The 21,199-nt window shown below is 43.4% G+C and overlaps 1 protein-coding gene across 4 annotated transcripts in view; it reads right to left on the bottom strand.

The window, feature by feature from the left end:
• The window catches only part of ANKRD17 (ankyrin repeat domain 17), a 161,431-nt gene that overhangs the window by 55,591 nt on the left and 84,641 nt on the right, over positions 1-21,199 (bottom strand). For all 4 annotated transcript variants that reach the window (XM_053260477.1, XM_053260476.1, XM_053260475.1 and 1 more), the window contains exons 7-15: positions 20,264-20,358; positions 18,445-18,682; positions 17,679-17,870; positions 17,256-17,365; positions 5,968-6,055; positions 3,770-3,897; positions 3,122-3,265; positions 2,494-2,596; positions 141-896 (exon numbers count right to left, since the gene is read on the bottom strand). In XM_053260477.1, the coding sequence (XP_053116452.1) occupies positions 141-896; positions 2,494-2,596; positions 3,122-3,265; positions 3,770-3,897; positions 5,968-6,055; positions 17,256-17,365; positions 17,679-17,870; positions 18,445-18,682; positions 20,264-20,358 (1,854 nt within the window). The remainder of the gene's footprint in view (positions 1-140; positions 897-2,493; positions 2,597-3,121; positions 3,266-3,769; positions 3,898-5,967; positions 6,056-17,255; positions 17,366-17,678; positions 17,871-18,444; positions 18,683-20,263; positions 20,359-21,199) is intronic.

The following is a 21,199-nucleotide window of genomic DNA, read 5'->3' as shown; positions in this document are numbered from 1 at the left end:
AGAGCTATTTCAGGTGTTAATTGTTCTAAAATTGGGAAGGAGGACAAATTCGTGGTTCTGAGACAAAATTAAAATGTTGGCATACCTCAACTGCCTTTCAGGACATGACATGTTACCTTCATGTAACAAATTATACACACCTGCCATGATGTCATCCAGCGTGTCATTGAGGGTCTGGGCAGGGCTGGCTACCATTAACCCTTGCTGTGCGTCTGTTAGAATTCCTTGCCCCAGCCCTGCAAGTTGTGCTTGGCCCAGTACTGGCTGTCCAACTATAACACCTTGCAGTTCTGTAAGATTTGCAATAGAGCCTGGAGGTAAGGAGCCCGCAGACAGAGGCAAAGCCTGTGGCATTGCAAGAGGCTGAATCGGTGCAAAGCCCATCTGGGCAGCGGTTTGCTGGGGATCGTCTTTGAGTAAGTAAGGGTCCATCTGCTGTAATCGTGCATAGTCTCCCTCAGTTAGCTGCTCTCCTACCCCACCAGGAGTTAGTAGTCCCAAGTGCTGGCAAGACTGTTGCTGCTGCTGCTGCTGCAGTTGAATCCGTTGCGCTTTGACCTCCAGGTATTGCTTTTTCAGTTGCTGCTGTGTTTTCAGCTGCAATTCCCGCTCTACTTTCTGCAGCTCCTCCAGGATCTTTTGCTTCTTCTGAATTTGTTCTTCTCGGGTTTTGTTCAGCTCCTCAATCTTCTCCTTGGTGAGCTGGTCAGCGTGTGCCAATTCTAAAGACTGCAACTGTGCATTCTTTTCTATGGCTTCCTTGATTCTCTGCTCCAGCTCTGTCAACTTGCCCTGAGCCTCCTCAACAATGCTTTCTGGAGACTGATTGGCGATGTAACCCTGTACATCCGGGCTGTTTTGTGGCAAATGGCTGCTGGATTTTTGTTTGGAAGTAGCTGTGTGAAAAAGAAACCCCCTCAGAACCAAATGGAAGTGCACATGAACAGCATTCTCATTATAGTCCTACTGGCCAACAAAGCAAAAAAGGAGATACTGTGGCTTCCACAAAAGGTGAAAGATCTAAGGGAAAAAGACCTACCTCTTTTCTTTGAGTACTTTATTAAGAAACTAGATCACAAATCTAAAAACAGCTGAGTTGCCACAGAGCACAGATATTGTACAATAGCTATTTAATACAGCTACTAGAAAGTAAATACAGTGGTCCCTCGACTTACAAACTACTCGACATAAGTATTTTTCGAGTTACAAACGGCAGTTTTAGATCCGGTTTTAGATGCGGTTTTTTCGACTTACAAATTTTTAGATGGGGTTTCCTCGACTTACAAATTTTACATGCGGTTTCCTTGACTTGCCTGCCTGTTTACTGGCTGTTTATTCTTGAAAAGAAATGTTCCTGTGCAGTTTGCAAGCCTTACTGGGGGTCTGGGTCTTTTTTCTAGGCTCCGGAACGCATTAATCCGTTACCAATGCATTCCTATGGGAAACCGCTTTTTGACTTACGAATTTTTCGACTTACAAATGTGCATTCGGAACGGATTAATTTCGTAAGTAGAGGGACCACTGTATACTGCAACACAGTGCTTTACTAGTTACTTCTCTTCAACAGTAACTAAATATCTACATTGAAAATGGAGTTTGAGAGATCCAAGACTTATGTTTACTACTAAAGCAAAGCGTCCCAGGTATGAAGGGAAGAGATAGAAAAGGGAAGGATCAGGGTTACTACCCTAACTGACCATCTGTGCTTTGTGGGAAGTTAAAGAAATTTTTAAAAAACCTCAGAAGTGCTCAAGAATGGTATTTCAGGGTAGAGAATTCTCTTCCCCAAGAAAATGGGTTTAAAGCCCTATCTTGCTACTTTCATGAGAAAATATTTTACCCTTTAATATTTGCCTATGTTCTCACACCACTGGATATGCAAGAAGTATTCACACACGAACAAATACTAGATTATGAGTGTCCAAAAAAACCCCCATCATGACCAACATTACTAGAAGTTAGCTGCAGATGCTTCAAAAGCTGCATGTGCACTTGCAATAAAGGTTAAATTATCATAGGAGAACAAGAGAAAAATACAATTAAAATGGAAGGCAAAAATCCTTTTGTTTCTAACCATGGAATTGTCCTAGTCTCCAAGTTTTAAAAGTAGATTTTCCCCCTCCCATCCCCCACAAGGCAGTTATTCATGATGTTTTACAAAGAAGTGGAGCTAAATAAAGTTATAGATATGTCAACAGTTATGCAAAATTTGAATTCTGTCATTAAAGGAATAGTTAGCTTATGTGGATAAAACTAAAACGTTACAATATAGTGCCAACAAGAAATTCTGATTGATAGCTGGCTCTTCTACATTAATCCAGTCAACCCATGTATCATAAAGGCAGATTTCTGGGGAAAACCCAAGGATAAAAACAGCCCTTAATTTGTTTTCCAATATTGTCTAGAAAACCAAGTGATCTTACAAAATTGAAAGCAACCCTACATTCTCTCGGAAAAGGACTTTTAGCAACAATCTGTAGAGCTACAACTGACCTTTATTTCTGATAGGAAGGGTTGTGGCAACACTGGCAGGGGGTTTGTCAGGTTCCTGAGGTGGAACAACCATGGGTAGTGCCTGCACTGGAACACGGGGAGCCTAGAACATGGAACACTCTGATTACACTCCTCCTCACCTTACGTGGCTAAACAAACTATTCCACAGTGGCGGCATCCATAAACATTTCACAAGCCATAAAATGAAATTAGTGCCAATAGTTAACACAATTTTAATTACTTCTAATATGATTCCAAAGAGGTCCAAGTTCTCAGCACAAATAGATATTTTTATCATAATAGACTTTGTAAGGAGACAATTGTCTACAAACCCATCTCAGAGAAACTCAACTAGGGAGAAATTTGTCCCCAGTCAAGACTTCCCTATAATATTTTTCTGTAGAACTAGGAGGAAAGAATTATGTTAAACACAGGAAAAATAAATAAATGATACATTCTCTTTGCTGCACCTTGAATTTTAGTAGTTTTTCACTGAAGCCTAACAACTCTCTACAATATCTGTGAATACATATTTCAGGCATTTCAGCAGGAACAAGTACTCCATAATTAAGAACGGGACAACAGAATGAAATGCAGGAGGACAAACGTGGTAGTTCTTTGATCTTACCCTGTTTAAATCATGAGATGGGGGAGTAAGCTGAGTGGACTCAGGAGGAGGAGCAGAAAGCAGGTTGTTAGGGTAGTCCAACAGGTAACAAACTACACTTGTATGGCCACCCTTAGCAGCTTCTATCAGCATGGTTGAGCCATCCTATAATGAAATAATGGGGCAACATTATTAATGCTGAGATATGTACTTAGTTTTTCTATTCTGAAGAAAACATAGTTACTTGATATCTAATATTTCACATAAAGCATTTAAACATACAAACATTTTAACTAGCGCTGTAATCAACTGATTTTGGTACCTCCCCCAGCATCTACCATTCATCAGTTTTCTGACTTCCTGGTGCAAGAAACAGTGCAGAGTGAGTAGCAGCCTCACTAAGACGTTCAAGACAAGTGAGGCTAATATGAAAGAGCAATCTCATCAGAATAGCTGACATTTTCATAGAAGAACTTCTCAGAGATCCTTTATACAATAATAGGAAAACTAGATGAAAGAGACACTTATGGTTCAAAATAGCTAGGCAGCATAGTTAAGTCATTGTGCTGCATTTCCCAGTAATACACCAGCCGATCAAAAGACTGCACAACAACAAAGTGCACCCAGTACCTAATGAAACAACAGAAGAAAAAAATATACCACACGTACCTTCAGTCTGTGTGTAGGATCAGCTCCATGAGCTAGCAACAATTCCACAACTGCCAGGTGGCCTCCAGCACAAGCAAGAGACAACACTGTATGATCATTGTTAGCTGTGGTCCTATTCACATTTGCTCCTTGATATAAATAAAAATACAATCACATTTCAAAAAATGGAAAAAAGGATTATTCTTAACTGAACTGTTACTTTTAAGCAGGAACCTACCAGTTGGCCTCCTTTTCTCAATGGCCATCCCACAAGTCAATTTTTGTCCCCAAGGTAGGTCAGACCCCCCCCCCCACATCACTCATCTCTTTCCCATCAGCCCACCATGTAGCTGAGGGAAACAGGACCCTCTCTCTACCATAACTCCTCCACAAAAGGTTGCAACATTAAATTGTGTAGCTCTGCCTTCAAAGTTGATAGGAATTGACTGCTCAAACATGCCCATCTCCACTGTGGAGTAGGCTATTTTTCCTTCTAGTGCATTACAGTTATTCCTCATATGCCACCAAGTAATCAAAACCACCTATGCCACCTTTTTGTTCAATGCATGGCTTTTTATTCCCTTCTGCTTGAGGCTACAATCCTACATTCAGTCATATATAAAGAGTATTTATATACTCTTTGAAAAGGTGCCTCTTTTTAAGAACTCACGAACCCAAATGAGTTCATAGAACTAGTTCAGTGTTCCCTCTAACAGGGATTCCCAAATGTTGTTGACCACAGCTCCCAGCATCCCCAGCTGCAGTGGCCTTTGGTTGGGGATTCTGGGAGTTGTAGTCAACAACATCTGGGAATTACTGTTAGAGGGAACACTGAACTAGTTCTTTGGAACCTGAACACTACAGTTATGTTGGTGTTGTTTTTAAAAGTGGTTACTCAATTACAATAGAACTCTTCAGTATCTGGTTGTAATTAATACTTATAACACATTTGTATCCCTATTTTGCCTCCCCTGCTAACTTGCAAGGAAAAATAGAGGCACAAACAAACCACTAACACAGTGACTGTAAACTTTAGTGGAAACTTAATGCATTTATATCATATCTTCTAAATCCAATATATTCATTTGATTAATTAAGATTACTTAAGACTCAATAGTCACAGAAAATGCAATAATATGCAAACGTTTCATCTTTCCAGCTGTTTCTCCTCAGTTAGAGCTGTTTATGGGTAAGGACACTTAATCACTCAGACAGAGACTGTTACTTGTTTGTAAATGTGGCGTGTTATACATTGTGGATATTGCATATTATTGCATTTTCTATGACAATTGAGTCTTAAGTAATCTTAATTAATCAAATGAATATATTGGATTTAGAAGATGTGATATAAATGCATTAAGTTTCAACTAAAGTTTCTGGTCACAATGTTAGTGGTTTGTTTGTGCCTGTATTTTTCCTTGCTGGTTCATACCCATGGTGCCCGTTTTGGATTTCTTCCCCTGCCCTCTCCATCCCCAGCACAGTACCTCCAGTGACTGTTGCTGGTGTGTCTCTTATGTTTCTTTTTAGATTGTGAGCCCTTTGGGGATAGGGATCCATCTTATTTATTTATTATTTCTCAGTGTAAACCGTCCTGAGCCATTTTTGGAAGGGCGGTATAGAAATCGAACAAACAAACAAACAAACAAACTCAAGGTAGGATAAATGGGGCTATTCCATTTTATAGTGACCTATCTGCAAAAGCTGAGTGGATATCTGAATTCAGGTCTTAGTCCATTATTCTATGCCAATACACTACACATTGGCTTAATTTTTAATAAAAAGACAGCCATCTGGCATAGAGGAAAGAGCAGAGCATTAAGGCAAAATGGATCTATGCAATAGGGATGTTCATGGAACCAGGAGGGGGTGGCTTAAAGGCGGGGGGGGGGGGGAAATACCTTTAAGGGCAAGGGAGGGTGCTCTTACCCCTTCCACCACGTTTCCCCCACCAGTGCTGCACTTTAAAAGGGTCAGGTGGGTCAGAAGCGTACCTCCCTGTTGCCCCACTGCCTCATCAGACCGGAAGTACCCAGCGCGCACACACACATCAGGCGTGCATGTTAATGAACATATTTATACAATTTAAAAATATCATTTATATAAAGATCTCATAACTCAAAATAGGAAAACCAACACTTTAGAAGATGAACATCTAATATCTAGAAAACCACACACTCCTGAAAATCATTCAAAAGTTGAAAAATTTTGAATCTCACCTTTGCTAATTAAGAACTGAACAGTACAAACATGACCTGCTCTTGCAGCTTTCATTAATGGCGTTCTCCCTCCTTCAGATTCATGTTCCTAAAAAAGAAAAGCCAGAAGCCACTTTTAACAATAAAAAATTCTGTTCTTTGTTTTTTAAAAAGTGGTTTAAATACAACCTGTTTTTCAAAATTATTTTTATTATGTCTGAATTTGACTTGAATGCATAGACAGTTAATAATCACACATTCTTATGGAATCCCTAGGAAACATATGTAGGCCTTAATAAATTCACAATCTATGAAGAAAAAAGTGAGAGAGCAGAATTCACATAAAACTTGAAAGAGTATTTTTCCAATTGGCAACTTCAACTACCCTCATATCATCAGAGCTGCACAATGTCGTTGGACTACAACTCCCATCATCCCTACTGGCCACTGTGGCTGGGGATGATGGGAGCTATAGTCCAACAATAACTGGAGAACCAAAGTTGTGCAGTCCTAAATTAGATAAATACATATTCACGTAACAAGACAAAATGTCTGCATACAATAAATGACAGTGCCTTGAAACAGCTGGTCATAGAACCTACTAGAGAGGAGGAAACCCCAGACTTATAGATGAGTAGCACCCAAGATGTGATGAAAGACAGAAGTGTTATTTAACCAATTGGGAACTCTGATCACAGTGGCTAACATCCCCTGCAGCAGAGTTGCCAGAACCTAAGGGGTATACTCGTGGGTCAAATGGGCCGTAAGCCAGAATTTGGCTTTTAAAAAGCCAAATCTGGCCACCTAGCCCTGCAGTGCTATAGACAGTGGAAGGAGCCCTGAGGAATGCAAAGAGGTTGGAAACTAGAGCCAAGTGACTTGCTTCATCTGTAACCCAGCAGCACAGGGGCAGGGAGGAGCCATTTTTGCTGCTCTCTCCTCCTTCCTAAAGAACTATTCCCTTATAGGAATACATCCCTGAGGGTCTTGCAATTCTCAAGAACATATTCTTGCTGATGAATAGTTCTTTAGGAGGGTGGAGAGAGTAGCAAAAATCACTCCCCACCTCTCCAGTGCTGTTGGCTGCAGAAAGTAGTACAGCTAGTCTGCATCGCTGCAGGGCTTCTTCCACTGGAGCACTATGAGGAATGTCAGCCAGTGTCACCAAACTCAATATATACACACATAGGAAATGACCCAGAACCTCCATGTCCAGAGGTAGTATATTACTGAATACCAGTTACTTGGGAGACAACAGCAGGGGAGGACCATTGACTTCATGGCCTACTGGTAGGCTTCCCAGCAATTTGTGGCTACCACTGTGGGTAACGGGATACTGACTTAATAGATCGTTGGGCTGATCCAGAGGGGCTCTTCCGTGTTCCTGAAGTTCTCATATTGCCAAAAAGTGAAGTGTATTACACTCTGCAAAGTGGAGGAATTTGGATCTTCACATTTCAAAAGGAGAGTCACAACTCTTCAGAATGATGATATATGCACAGGAAATGGTTTCAGCCAGAGATCAAGGTCTAGTTCTAACTGCAGATGAGAGGCAAACAAACAAAAACCCTGTAGCTAGATGACAGGACAAGGCTAGGCTACAACTCCTCTTTCTGACAGAGGTCTTGCTCCTCTGCTGTTGATTGCAAAAACCAGGTCTAAATCTTCTCAAATTAAGAAGAAATTTATCATGCTTGTCACCACACCTCCACAAAACCCCAAACACTTCAAGATCTGCAGAAATGGTGCATAAGCACACACTTGCTCTCTCTCTTCCACCCACCATGCATATAAACACAAACACAAATACACACACACCCCATCTCATGCCCAGGTTCTAATTAAATACACTGTACTTCCTAAATTAAGTTGCTTAGAATTTAATCAACACCATCAAATAAATAAAATGAGGTGTTTATAAAGCTAGCATATAGGCAAATGGTTACTTTGCTTTTGCAGAATTCAATAAAACCACATGTTCTTCACACTGAAAGGAGAATCCAAAGTTCATTCCCAGCTAGGTTTCCTTTGGGGTGGCTAAAGTGAACTGGGGAAGATATTACACAGCCAGAGGCAGCTCCCTGGTGACGCAACAACCTCAGGCAATGAATGCACTATGGGACAGCAATTGCAGGTATCCTATCCCTCACTGCAGGCATCACTCACCTACCTGCTGGTGGTGCCCCAGCCTTACCTGTGTCCACTTCTGGTGCTGGAAGAGAGAGCACAGTGGTAGCAAGGCACTGAAGGTAGCACATGCTGTTTGTCACAGCATGGAATGGCACATGCTGGCCCCAGTACAAGGTCAGGGTGCATGCTGCTTGCTCTCTGTTTTATCGTGCAGTTCTGCCCTTGTATGGGACCAGCATGTGCCGCTCCTTACTACAGCAGCATGGGCTGCCTCTACTTTTGTCAGCCCCTGGATCTCGCTGCTGCCCTACTCTCCCTTTTAGCACCAAGTCTATATTCTTTCAGTGCTGGGGACAGATCACGGCAGCGAGAGACAGGCGTCAATGCATGCCCGGAAGGTGAGAGGGGGAAGAACAGTGACATCAGCTGTGGTCAGACTCGGAAGGTGAAACTGCATCAGACTTGACCTCACCCAGAGAGCAGGGCCAATGAAGCAGCTGTGTTGCGACTCACCTCGAGCCACCTCCTCATACAGTTCTTATTCTTCAATGTTTGTTTAAAAGCCATCTGAGTATTATTAATTCTTCTTATTACAAATATTTATATATACAGGAGGTCCTCGGTATTCACGGAGGTTCCATTCTAAGCTAATACCGTGGATACCAAAACTGTGAATGCCAAGGCATTGGGTCAAAGGAAATCCAGGGGTTAGGTTTCAAAAGGCAGGAGAATTGGCAAAATGGGGGGGGGGGAAGGGGGGGAGAAGGCCAAATAGAGTGCCCTACCATGCTCCACAGGTCCCCAGCATTCCACAATGCCCCCCCCCCCCAAGTATCCACTCTGCCATTTTTTGTGTGCAAAAACACTATCTTCTTTGAAAATGAGCCACAAAATGGCTCAGGCGCTCAAAATGGTGGCCAGAAATGACCTTGAAGATCATTTTCAGGCACCCCCAATCCACAGATTTAGCCCTCCATGACGCGTTTTTTCTCAAGTATACTGAGGTCGGGTGCTAATTACCCAACCACAGATGCATGAAACAAAAAGTTCAACAAAGGTTTCCAAAGTGGTTTACATGGGGGGGGAAGGGGGGGGAGACGATTCCCTGTCCCCAAAGGGCTCACAATCTAAAAAGAAACATAAGGTAGACACCAACAACAGCCACCGGAGGGATGCTGTACTGGTGTTGGGGAGGGCCAGTTGCTCTCCCCCTGCTAAATGTAAGATAATCTCCACTTTGAAAGATACCTCTTTGCTCAGTCAAGCAGGGGTTATAATGAGGTATTATCAGTTTCCCTGTTTTCCATTTATTGTGGAGATTAAGAGCCAGTACCGACATTGATTTGGGGGCTTCTTTTTCTCAGCTTCATGAAAATAGGTGTATGCCTGTGTTACCAGTACATTCAGTCCTTTGGAATAGATGACTATCTGTGTGATGGGAAGCACAAGCAGACAAAAGACTCAGTGAGACAATAAGGCCTATGTAAGTATGTTTTAGGTAACAGCTTGTGAGAAGATACTCTTTACTGGCTGGCATTTTAACTGCTCTCATAACCAGGCTGAACACAAATCCCTGTGGGGGAGGAAAAATTGAATTTAAACACCACCAGAATCAGTAGATACAGTTCTAAGTAACCTACACTTATAGCTACAGATGGGCTAAGCTGCACTGGTCCATAGCTTACGCATTATTTGGGAGTTGAATCATGATCATTGGCATGGGTGGGCGTGTGAGAGAGAGAGACATTTTCTTCCTGGGAATTTCAGGACCATTCCTTTGGAATCCAATTTAACAATGAAGGCTCCACCCACCATTTTTAAAAACAGACATATGAAAGGGGATTATGGAAGATTTATAAGACAAGTTAGTTAACTTCCCTAATACAACTCACTCCCCTTTCTGCTGGTAGATTTCCTACTCATAGGCAAGGATGCAAGTTTTTACCAGTAAGGATGAACTCTTTGAAGCTGGCTCACACAGGTCTTTACTCAAAACACAGAAGTGGAGGGAAACTGGAAAGGATATTTGACTGCATGGCTCAGTAGGGAATTTCCAAACATGAGACCCTACCATCTTACTGGTTACCAAATTTAGTCTTGCTTGACAAAAGAAGTTTGGGTAGCTGAACAAACCAAGGAGTTGACACATTAGGTGTTGAAAAGCTGGCTTTACAAGTCCATTATGTGGAAGGATGTTACAGCAGAGACATGTCTGATGGCTACATCAGAATTAAACTCTTTTATTCCATCCAGCACAATACATCAAACATCCCAAAATCAATTCTATACACAGATGATGGCTCAAACTAAATCTTGCATCTGCCATCAGCTTAAGAGGAGGCCGTAAGCAAACTGCTGTTATCCCAGCCTCAGTACGGCATTTGTAATACTACTAGACCAGCATACAGGTTGCAAGGGCTACGGATATAATTTAGATGAAGTGCTCTGAAAGGCACATTTGTCTTGGCTAAATTCAGAATTGGCTCTGTATTTTTAAGCTCCCAGCAAACATTCAGAAAAAGATCATTTGTTTGAAAGTTCTCTCCCGTCTTAAACTGCGCCTCAAAATTGCATCCAATTTTCATTCAAACCCTGGACACCAATCACAGCTCTCTTTAAGCTGTCCCCCAGCCAATGTAACTGGTAAGAATCTTGCCCCCAACTTCTACAATCACATGGGCTGGAGAAGGCGGGAGAGGGAGAGTGGGGTGGGGGAGGAGGAAACACAATTCCCTGCACCCTTAGGTAGAGAAGCCTGACTCTCAGCCAGTGGTCCTAATTTTTTTCATCTCTGTGCGGAATGAGTTTTCTTCTGGGCTGCAGTATCAAGGCAGTGTGTGCACACCTGCATTCAGAATGGGGCCTTCCTGATTCAACCTGAGCGGGATCTAAAATGAACTGAGCAGACACCCAAAAACTACAGGTTACTCACCTGTAACATTGGTTCTTCTATTGGTCATCTGTACTTCTACACAAATGGGCTATGTCCCTGCACAGAGACCTCGTCAGAATCTAACAAGCTTAATTCTCTTGCTTTGGGCGGGAACCCTGCCCCCAGCCGCTATATGCGGCTGCGCTACTCTTCATCCCCTCAGTCACAGAGTCCAGCTTCAGTGAACCCCGCGGGGAGGACGGGAGGGTGTGTAAAAGTACAGGTGACCACTAGAAGAACCAAAGTTACAGGTGAGTAACCTGTAGTTCTTCGATGTGGTCTCTGTCTTCTACACAAATGGGTGCATAACAAGCAAGCACCCAAGGAGGAGAGAAAAACAGAGGCAATATATAATCAACCAGAAAATCTTTTTATTTCAAAAACAAGCATATCAACTGAAAATAGATTGCAGGACACTCCTGCCAAACACAGCATCATTCCGTGCCCTGGCATCAATTGCATAATGATGGATGAATGAATGGGGCAAAGCCCATATAGCGTCTAATGGGACCACAAGATCAAAGGCCACGGAGGCCACCATTAAGAACGTAAGAACAGCCCTGCTGGATCAGGCCCAAGGCCCATCGAGTCCAGCATCCTGTTTCACACAGTGGCCCACCAGATGCCACTGGAAGCCACAGGCAGGAGTTGAGGGCATGCCCTCTCTCCTGCTGTTACTCGCCTGCAACTGGTACTCAGAGGCATCCTGCCTTTGAGGCTAGAGGTGGCCTGTAGCCCTCCAACTAATAGCCAATGATAGACCTCTCCTCCATGAAGTTATCCAAACTCCTCTTAAAGCCATCCAGGTTGTTGAATTGCAGGCAACTGCTTATGAGTTACAATTTACAAATATGTCCCTCAGAACACTTTGATGCACTCCACCCGTGTGAGATCACTGTCAATCTGCTCAGAGTGTCCGCCTCGGCATTCAATGCACCCTGAATATGAACTGCCTGAGGCGACACCGCATGTGCCACGCACCAATGCCATAGGTCCAGTGCCAGAAAACAGTAGGTCTGGCCCAGCAAGATACCTTAATAAAATATTAGTACCTCGTTTCCGGAGCTGCATTACACCGAAATTGGCCCGGTGTAATGCCTTAGAAACGGCTGTCCAGGAGGGGAGATACTGTAAGATCCCCTATTGTTTTCTGGCTAACAAGACTTGGATAAGAAATGTTGAGAAGCAAGATATGGGGTTGGAATGAATTAAATTTTAGATTACTACAATACATGGAGCCCTCTGTTTTATGTAATGGATGAACTCGGGTGTTACGGTTCCGTTTTATGTTTAACAATTTATTACTTATTTGACCAAGTTCACTTTTATGTAAAGTTTTTGTACTTTGTGTTTTGCTAGTCGAATGAACGTAACAATAAAGATTTTATTTGATTTGAAATAGCAGGCTCCTTGAGGACGTGCCGCCCTGTCAATTGACATAGGCTTTCGCCGTCGTATTGTCTGTTTGTATTAACATTGAATGACCCAAATTACCAATGAATGACCCTCGGTGCAGTTGTGAGGCCGAACAACAAGGCCATGAATTGATAGGGGATCCGCCCCAATCTGAAACCGCAGAACGTGTCATTGCTGAGGGTGTATCAAAATGGGATCGCACACAACTTTTAAGTCTAGGGAGACCATCCACATATTTTTGTCCAGACTGGTCATAATGGTTGGTACAAACAGCATTCTGAACCTTTTGTAGACCAAATGTTTGATCAGAGCCCTGAGGTCTGGTATAGGGCGCTGACCACAATTTGGTTTTGGCACCAGAAAGTACAGGGGATAGAACCTGGGGCTGTTGAGTTGACAACTTTCTCAATCCTGTCCTTTCCCAGAAGAGCAGTGACCTCTTGATCCAACTCCAGGGTTCAAGGAATCACCACAATCCTGGACAACAGCTGTGGCCCGCAAAACTCTAGGGCATAGCTCAGGCGTATAACCGTGAGGACCCACTGGTCTGTATTCACTTTGACCCAGCTCGCCAAAAATGGGACCAGGTGGGTCCTGAAGCACCCCGAGTCATTATTTCTTCTATTGTTTCTGAAAGGCCGGCTTACTGGGCTGGAACCTGTTGCCACAAAAGGACTGTTCCGAAGGTGACTGTTGCTGGGACGGGGCCTTTTGCGGTTAATAAGGCGACGACTTTGCAGTCCTCTGTGTCTTGTTAGTCGGGGAAGCATAGGACATGGAGCGCACTGTGCTCCTGTACCATTTGGAGCATATCATCAGTCTGCTTTGAGAAGAGGGTAGAGCCTTCGAAGGGCAGGTCCTCGACCCTAGCCGGGTCTCATAGTGCAGTCCTGATCACCACAACCAAGCGTGTTGTCTGAGCACCACTGACGTTGCCATCACTTTAGCCACGCATTCCACTGAATGTCGGGCTGGATAAAGTTCTTGTTTGGATACTTGGATAGCCTCGCGGGCAAACAATTTGGCTGGATCCCTCTTGTCCTGTGGGAGGAGAACCAGAAAGGAATTCACTTTCTTCCACAAAAAATGATTATATCGGGTGTTATAAGCCTGATAATTGGTCACCCGCAAATGTAGGCCTGAGACTGAATAAAGTCACCTCTCGAAAGAGCCCAACTTTCTGTCCTCTTTGTCACTGGGTGCCAAATGGCTTTGGCCTCTTGTCCTTTGCAGAGATCCATGACGATCGAATTCGGGGTGGGATTGTTCTTCAGAAAGGATGTATCATTGTCCAACTGCACCCTATAGAAATTTTCAGGATGCCTGTTAGGCTGGGAAAACGTCATCACTTTCTTCCGGTGACCCCGAATGACTTTTAGCAATGCCAGGTTCAGAGGCAAAATGACTGGTACCTTGGCCTCGGAATCAATAAGGCTGAACAGGTCCAGCTCTCCTTTCTGTTGGTTCCCCAGGTTCATGCCCAGGGCTGAAGCCATTTGCGTCACATACGCTGTGTACAGTCTGAGGTCCTCCGACGGGGAGACCGGCTTCGAGTCTGACTGGACATTGAGTGGGGACGATCCCAGAGAAACAACCTCAGAGTCCTGTGAGCTATCGTCGCTTTGGTTCCAGTAGAGCTAAAGAATCCTGTGGCACGGGCATCAAACCCGAAGGAGAGCCCGGCTTGCTATCTTGATTGTCCGGTACTGAAGCGGAAAGTCCTGTCGGCATCATCTGGGAAGGCAAGGCAGTCATTGGTATCACTGGAACCAAAGGGGGTTCGCGATGCTCTGCACGGTCCCTTGGGGAGCATTGTGGTGAGCGGGAACATGGCCTCCCTTCTGAATGTGAGGGGGGGTTTTCACCGACCCCTCATAGCCTCCTCTGAGTAGCGGGCATAATCAGAATAGTCAAGACTGGTAGTCCACTTGGTATCAATTGTACGATTCAGAGTCCCGGCACCATTCACCGTACAGCGGTTCAGCTGCGCTCAAGGGGGAGCGATACTCGGGCGCCCGGTATCGATCCTGATAAGACTGGTTGCACCAGTTCCAGGTTCAGTCCTGTCTGTAAGTTGAGGAGCGTTCTCCCGGTTCCCAGCGGGTACCATGGTCCCTAAGGGGAACACGCTCTTGTTGGGCCCAAGGGGGTGACCGTCTCCTAGGTAGCCATGAGGCATCGTCTGCAGCCCTGGTCTGTGAATACGCTTCCTCCAACGAAGCATATCCTGGTTCCTGTGTCGCCACCAAAAGTTCTCTACTAGACTGAGTTTGATCATGTGTCACATCAAATGATTCCATCACCACAGGCAAGCTAGGCCATGTCAACACGGGCGATTTTTGCATGGTACGATCTGAGGCCACTTTAGTCTTCTTGGCCACAGGGGTTTCCAATGCAGGAACCTCCTCTGCTGCCTTCTTCTTGGGTATAGGAGGGAAGTGACGACCCGCTGGCAAGTCTCAGTGTAACTTGTTTCCTCTTTTCAACTTCAGTACCGATCCCGAGGGATCCGGAGAGGACTTAGGTACCGTAGGCACTGGGCGCTGAGGAAGATCCTCCGAGCGCATGGGCTCACTCAAAATCGCTGACAGTTGAGCAGCAGATGATGTCGAAACTGGTATCGAGGCCAGGTTTTTGGTCTCCGCACGGTCCAATTGCATTGACGAAGCTGTCTTCACTGACCGTTTCAGCAACAAGGCTTCTGAAGAACGGAGAGCCAGATCTCACAGGGCTGCATGCAGGTGAGAAGCCCTATTTTTGCAAGCTTGCTTTGTGAACTTCTGGCAATGACGACAGGTCTCAACAATGTGGGATTCCCCCACGCACAAGAGACACTCAGTATGAGTACTGGGGGAAGGGATCTTAGATCTGCAGTGGATACATTTTTAAAAGTTTGTTGTACCCAGCATAAACGCCGAAGGCCAGCCAGCCACCACGCTCTGTCTGGGTCAGGATCAGAGCTCCAAAGTAGGGGAAAACCCGCAAAAACAAAATGCAAAGAACAAAAACCGCTACTACATAGAGAATAAAGAAAGATAAGAAAGAAATCAAAGAAGAAGGGGGAAAAACAACAAGGGCATAGCTGAATCCTACTGGTTGAGAAGCTGCAGACTACACAATGTTCACTGAAGCACGAAGAAAGACTGAGGGGATGAGGAGTGGCACAGACGCATATAGAGGCTTGGGGTGGGGTTCCCACCTGAAGCAGGAGAATTGAGCTTGTTAGATTCCGATGAGGTCTTTGTGTAGGCGCATAGCCCATTTGTGTAGAAGACAGAGACCACGTCGAAGAACTTGTGAGCACATGCACGTGTGCATGCCTTAGAGAGAACAGTGCTCTCAGCCCTGAGGCCAAGTCCCGCAAACTCTCTAAACTTACTGGTGAATGGAGAGGGGAACTCAGAAGTTATGGAACTGCCTCCTCCCAGCATCTCCCAAAATGAGCCCTAGGACCACAGGCTTGTGCCCAACTTAGCCAAGCCTTGATGCCACCCCTGTTACCATGCCTTGGTAATTTCCTATTTGGATTACTACTTGGAATCTCTGTGGAGCTGCCTCTGAAGTGTGTTAAGTACAAGCTGATCCAGAATGCAGAAGCAAAACCTTTTAAAGGGGCTAGCTGTGGGGATTGCATAGCACCTGTCCTGAAGGAGCTGCTTAGGTTGTTTCAGGGCTCAATCCAAAATGCTGGCACGGAACTTTAACACCAAGCTATCTTGAAGGAGAGCCATTTCCTGCATAGTCCTCTTTATACCTTAAGATCTTCTGGGGAGGCCCTGTTGTGTGTACCCTTTTCCTCAGGCTGTCTGGAAGGTGAGGACAAGACCTAGGGGTTTGTTTTTTTAAGCTGTGGCACCCACTTTTGAGTGCCCTCCTTAGTATACCTCGCCTGATTCTCATATTCTCATCCTATTTTCAGAAAGTTAGATAAAACTTTCCTTCCTTTATAAAAAATAAAAATGCCTTTGGTGCCGTTTCAACATAGGGGGGTGGTCGCTTCTATTTTTAGCCTATTTTCCTTAAGGAAATTAAGCTTATGAGATCACCCAGCAGTGTGTGACCCTGTCCATGTGTCCCCCACTATCAACTTCACAATGTCTGAACCAACATAAACCAAATTGGGTACAGTTGCAGGGACACACAAACAGCATAGTTTGTGATGATGTCATCCACCCTGATTCAAGATGGCACATGCGTGAATGTTTGAGGCTCAAGTGGGCTAACTTGTGAACCACCTAACTGATTTGAACCAAATTTGGTACAGTTGTAATTTGATACAGTTGTAGTGGCTGATACAAACGGACACCTCAACGGCATAGTTGTGTGATGTCATCCACCCCAATTCAAGATGGTGGATCCATGAACGGTTGAGGAGCAAGTGGGCTAACTTGAGGACTGCCTAACCAACTTGAACCAAATTTGGTACACTTGTAGTGAGTGACACACAGAGACACGTCGACACCCCAATTCAATATGGCGAGCGTGTGAATGTTTCAAGATGAAACGGGCTAAATTGTGAGGATGGCAATTATCATCAATTAAGATTATAGTGGAAGGAAAGTAGGCAGATTAGTTCTTACCAGAACAACCTGTTTGTCATTCTGGTTAACTGTCTGTTTCATTTGATGAACCTATTGTATTTTAAATCTGATTTCATCTGTTTATTATATTTTGTTACTTACTGATGTAACCTACTTTGAGAGGCTGTTGTTGATCTGATCAAGAAGAATACAGTGTGCCAAATATGGCCATCAAACCAAATATGGTCAACATTTAAGCAGCAAGAACTTATGCGGCACAGAAAAGCTCAAAGCTTCACCTGCCAGCTTACCAGATCGGCATCTGCTTGAAGCAACACATCTGCTACATCAGTGTGACCATTCTCACAGGCGTATGTCAGTGCTGTGTCTCCTGTTGCCGTTGTTGCATGCACATTTGCTCCTGAAGCAGCATAAGTAGCACATGTTAAACTCACAAGATATGCAGGCACTGCAAGTCTCTGGCAAGACAGTGTGGGCAATTTAACTATATTTCAAAATATTCAAGTATTATAACATCTTGTTACTATGTTCTGAAACTATTTTTTCAAACCTACTTGCATAGACTCAAGATGCATGTTACGTACTACTATACATAATGACATACACAATAGAATAAAGAACTCACAATTGAATATAACACCATGATAGTAAGGCTTTAAGGGTGTCTTTTCAATGTTATCGTGAACAAATGTTCGCATAAAGCAATTCCATACCTGCAGCTAATAAATATTTAACAAGCTCCAAGTGGCCCTCTTGAGCAGCTTCCATTAAAGGTGTAGAACAGCCAAGTTCTATATCGGCTCCTGCCTTAATCAGGAAATCAGCCACTTCCAGAAAGCCCCCACAACATGCTAACGTTAAGGCAGTTTCTTGGGTCTCTTCTGTCTGAGCATTGATGTTTGCTCCTTCCAGAAACAAAGAACAAATAAAACATGAGCCTTTGGAGGAGGAGGAAGAGAATTTTATAACTGTGTATAAAAGAACAAAATACATTTCAAAACAGATTTCTCAAAGCACCCTAAACCATTTTTGGAAGGGTGGTATATCAATCAATCAAACAAGAATGGCTAAGTCTGTTTTATGCTATTTACTGGTGGCTTTTTCTGAATCAGGATGGCATTGCTTGTGCTTGTAAAAGCTCAGAAGTCTGCCAAGTGTGCCTGTTAGGAAAATGTACATTAAGTTTTCCTGATGATTGGCTAGTGACCTTGTAAGGAATATATTTTCTGCCACTATGTATTAATGTCTTCCATATTAATCAGAACTCAACTGCTGACTGACATTGCTCAAATTCATCATGTTCCATTTGGAAAAGTGGATTTTAGTATATTATCATTTTTAAGATTACACAGTATAAACACAATAGAAATCAGTAAACAACTTGTGTCTTGAAAATACACTTTCATATGCATATTTCAAGATATTCAGAAATCTTCAATACCGCTACTAGAACACCACCACTGGATTTTGTACACTCACCTTGACCTAGGAGTAATGCTACCATCTCCTCATGACCCTCTCGGGCCGCTTCCATCAGTGGTGTATAACCTTCATCATTCACCTCCTCCAGGTTAGCCCCTCGCTCAATTAATAAGGCAGCCAGTTCTACATGCCCACCGCAGGCTGCCAAAGTTAATGGAGATTCAAAGGAGTCAGCGGGCATGTTCACTTGAGCACCACTATCCAGGAGTAACCTAGCAACTTCCACATGTCCATCCTAGAGAGCAAAAACAAGACAAGACAGTATACCAGGGCTAGATAAAGATGCTTCCCACGTTCAATGTTATTTTGCACCACAAACTGAATACAAAAGCTTCCTGCAGCACCAAAATAAGGCTTGTGCACTGGCCAGACAATAGCCATCTTTTAATATTAATTTATTAAAATATATTTTAGCAAGGTCTTGAAATAACTTTGAACAAGCCTTTGAAATTTGAGTTGGCTCATTTACACACTTCGAATTACATAATTTACTGGAGCACAAGCCCAGAATGGAAACATTTTTCTCAGACAGGATTGCTATATCTTTTATATCTACATATTCTCCATAACACTCATTAATGTGCTATATTCAAAATTGGCAAACTGATTACAGCATTCTCCCGCAGCATATACACAGTGTGAATTTAGATTATAAACATCAAGATTAGATTCCCACCATGATGATAGATTTCTTTCATGTTCACACCCAGTTCTTTCTATGGTTGCGTTTTTATTGTATTCTTGAATCTGGGTTTGCGCTCTCAGAATCTTTGGGTTATTTTCTTGTCTGACAAGGGTATAAATCACTTAGGGTCAGCGACCAGGCAGCACAGTCTAGCTAGCCAGCAGTAGTTTGAACTTATCAAGTGACTTATGCAGAGGGACAGGAATACAGCGTGTACAATTTACCCCTTCAGATAAGACAAATATATACCTCCAGACAAACACAGAAGCTGACTGTGCAATTGGCTGACTTTGTGAAGCCAAATGCAAAGTCAGCTTTTGTGTTTGCCTGTTGGCATGTGTTCGTATACCACAAACTTTTCATCAAAAGCAGTATGCAATCAACTTATCTGGCCAGATAATTTTCAGATTGTAGTAAAGAAAATAGACTGCTCCCTGGGCACAAGCACATAAGGATGGGTAAGCACAACAGTGATGAACTAACCCCAACTGGCACTCATTTGAAAATCTTCATGGACGTCTGCTTAATGCTCATGGGGCATCATAACTGACTTGCCCTATGCCACTCCCTATTTCCTGTCTCTCGCCACTCAAGGAGAAAGGCATAACTTCAGGGAAGGAGAAGACTTCAGGAGGATCCATGGGATAGAGGTGATATCTAATGGGTTTTTCCTCTGACAGCAGATGTTAGCAGAATCCTTCCTTGCTGGAGCTGGACTCCAATATATAACATACTCAGAGGGAATGGCATCCAGAGCATCATTTCCAGCCTATCACTGGCTGGAAATGATTCTTTGAACATCATTTCCTCCCAGCGAAGATAGGGCTTTTAGTCCAGTGGGAAAAGTCACTGTATGTGCCAGTGGCAGCCAGAGAAGTTGCCCACTGAGCCTCACCTGTGTTCCACAGAGCCCTCTGCCACCTTCCCCTTTCCTGTTGCCTTCCTCATTTGGGAGAGGAAAAGAAAGCAGGAGGCAACAATGGACAGGGTGGGTGTGGAGCATAGTCAAGGCAGGTGGCCTAATCAGAGGTGGATTCTGCCAACTTGATTCTGCTTGCTGAAATACAAACAAGGTGCTTACATTTGTGAACAATATTGGTGCAAACTCTTGCCCCTTCCCATGCCTCTTACCATGCATGCCTCCATTAATGCAGTGTGCATTTCATCTGTTTTATGCTCCTGGTCTGCACCTGCTTCCAGTAAAAACCTCACCATTTCTAAATGGCCTAAATTAAAAGGGGGGAAAATAGCATATTGATCAGAATTTGCTCACAGGTTAAGCTCATAGTCACTTCAATTTATTCAGAGGGTTAAGATGCAGTTCAATTTTTTAAAAGGCAACCAGAATCAACTGGGTTCAACTGTTGATATCAGAAAGATCTCATTTTGTAGGCAGCCACTTTCTTGTTGTTCCAGTCTGCTCTGAACCACTGAGAAAGGGCAGGATAACAATCTAATTAAATCTATTTCCTCTAAGATATGACCTCCTATTAATTCTTGAAACTAAACTGCTAAATCAAACAAAAGGACTTAAACAAATGACCCATCCCCACAACAGAGGATGGGAAGAACAAAACTTTCTGCAATTATTCAGTTAGCATCAGAAATTAAACTTTTTTTTTTTCTTTTTAAGGACACACATGGGCACAGAGTTGCTGGCCGTTTGCTCCAGAAAAGAAATTAAGTGGCGTGTAAATATTCTCTCAAAGGAGCAATGACAGACACCTATACTGGCTTTTCAATCTGAACCATGAAACCTGGAAGAAGAGTCAAGAAGTTAAACATCCATGACTTAGGATCACAAAAGAGCCTTTCAACTTCAACATTATTTACCACTATAACAAATATTTATGTACCACTTTTCAACGGAAGTTCTCAAAGTGGTTTACATATAAAAATAAATAATAAGTAAAAAGAAGACTCTCTGTCCCAAAAGGCCCACAATCTAAAAAGAAGCACAAGGCAGACTCCATCTACCATAACTGGATGGATGCTATGCTTGGGTTGGACAGGGACATGTGAAAAAATAGGTAGCTGGAGAGAGTGTGAGAAAGTGAATTTTTATAA

Source organism: Hemicordylus capensis, chromosome 6 (assembly GCF_027244095.1).
Source record: "Hemicordylus capensis ecotype Gifberg chromosome 6, rHemCap1.1.pri, whole genome shotgun sequence".
Taxonomy (NCBI): Eukaryota; Metazoa; Chordata; class Lepidosauria; order Squamata; family Cordylidae; genus Hemicordylus; species Hemicordylus capensis.
The sequence above is the reverse complement of the archived record's forward strand: the minus strand, read 5'-3'. Positions and strand labels throughout refer to the sequence as shown.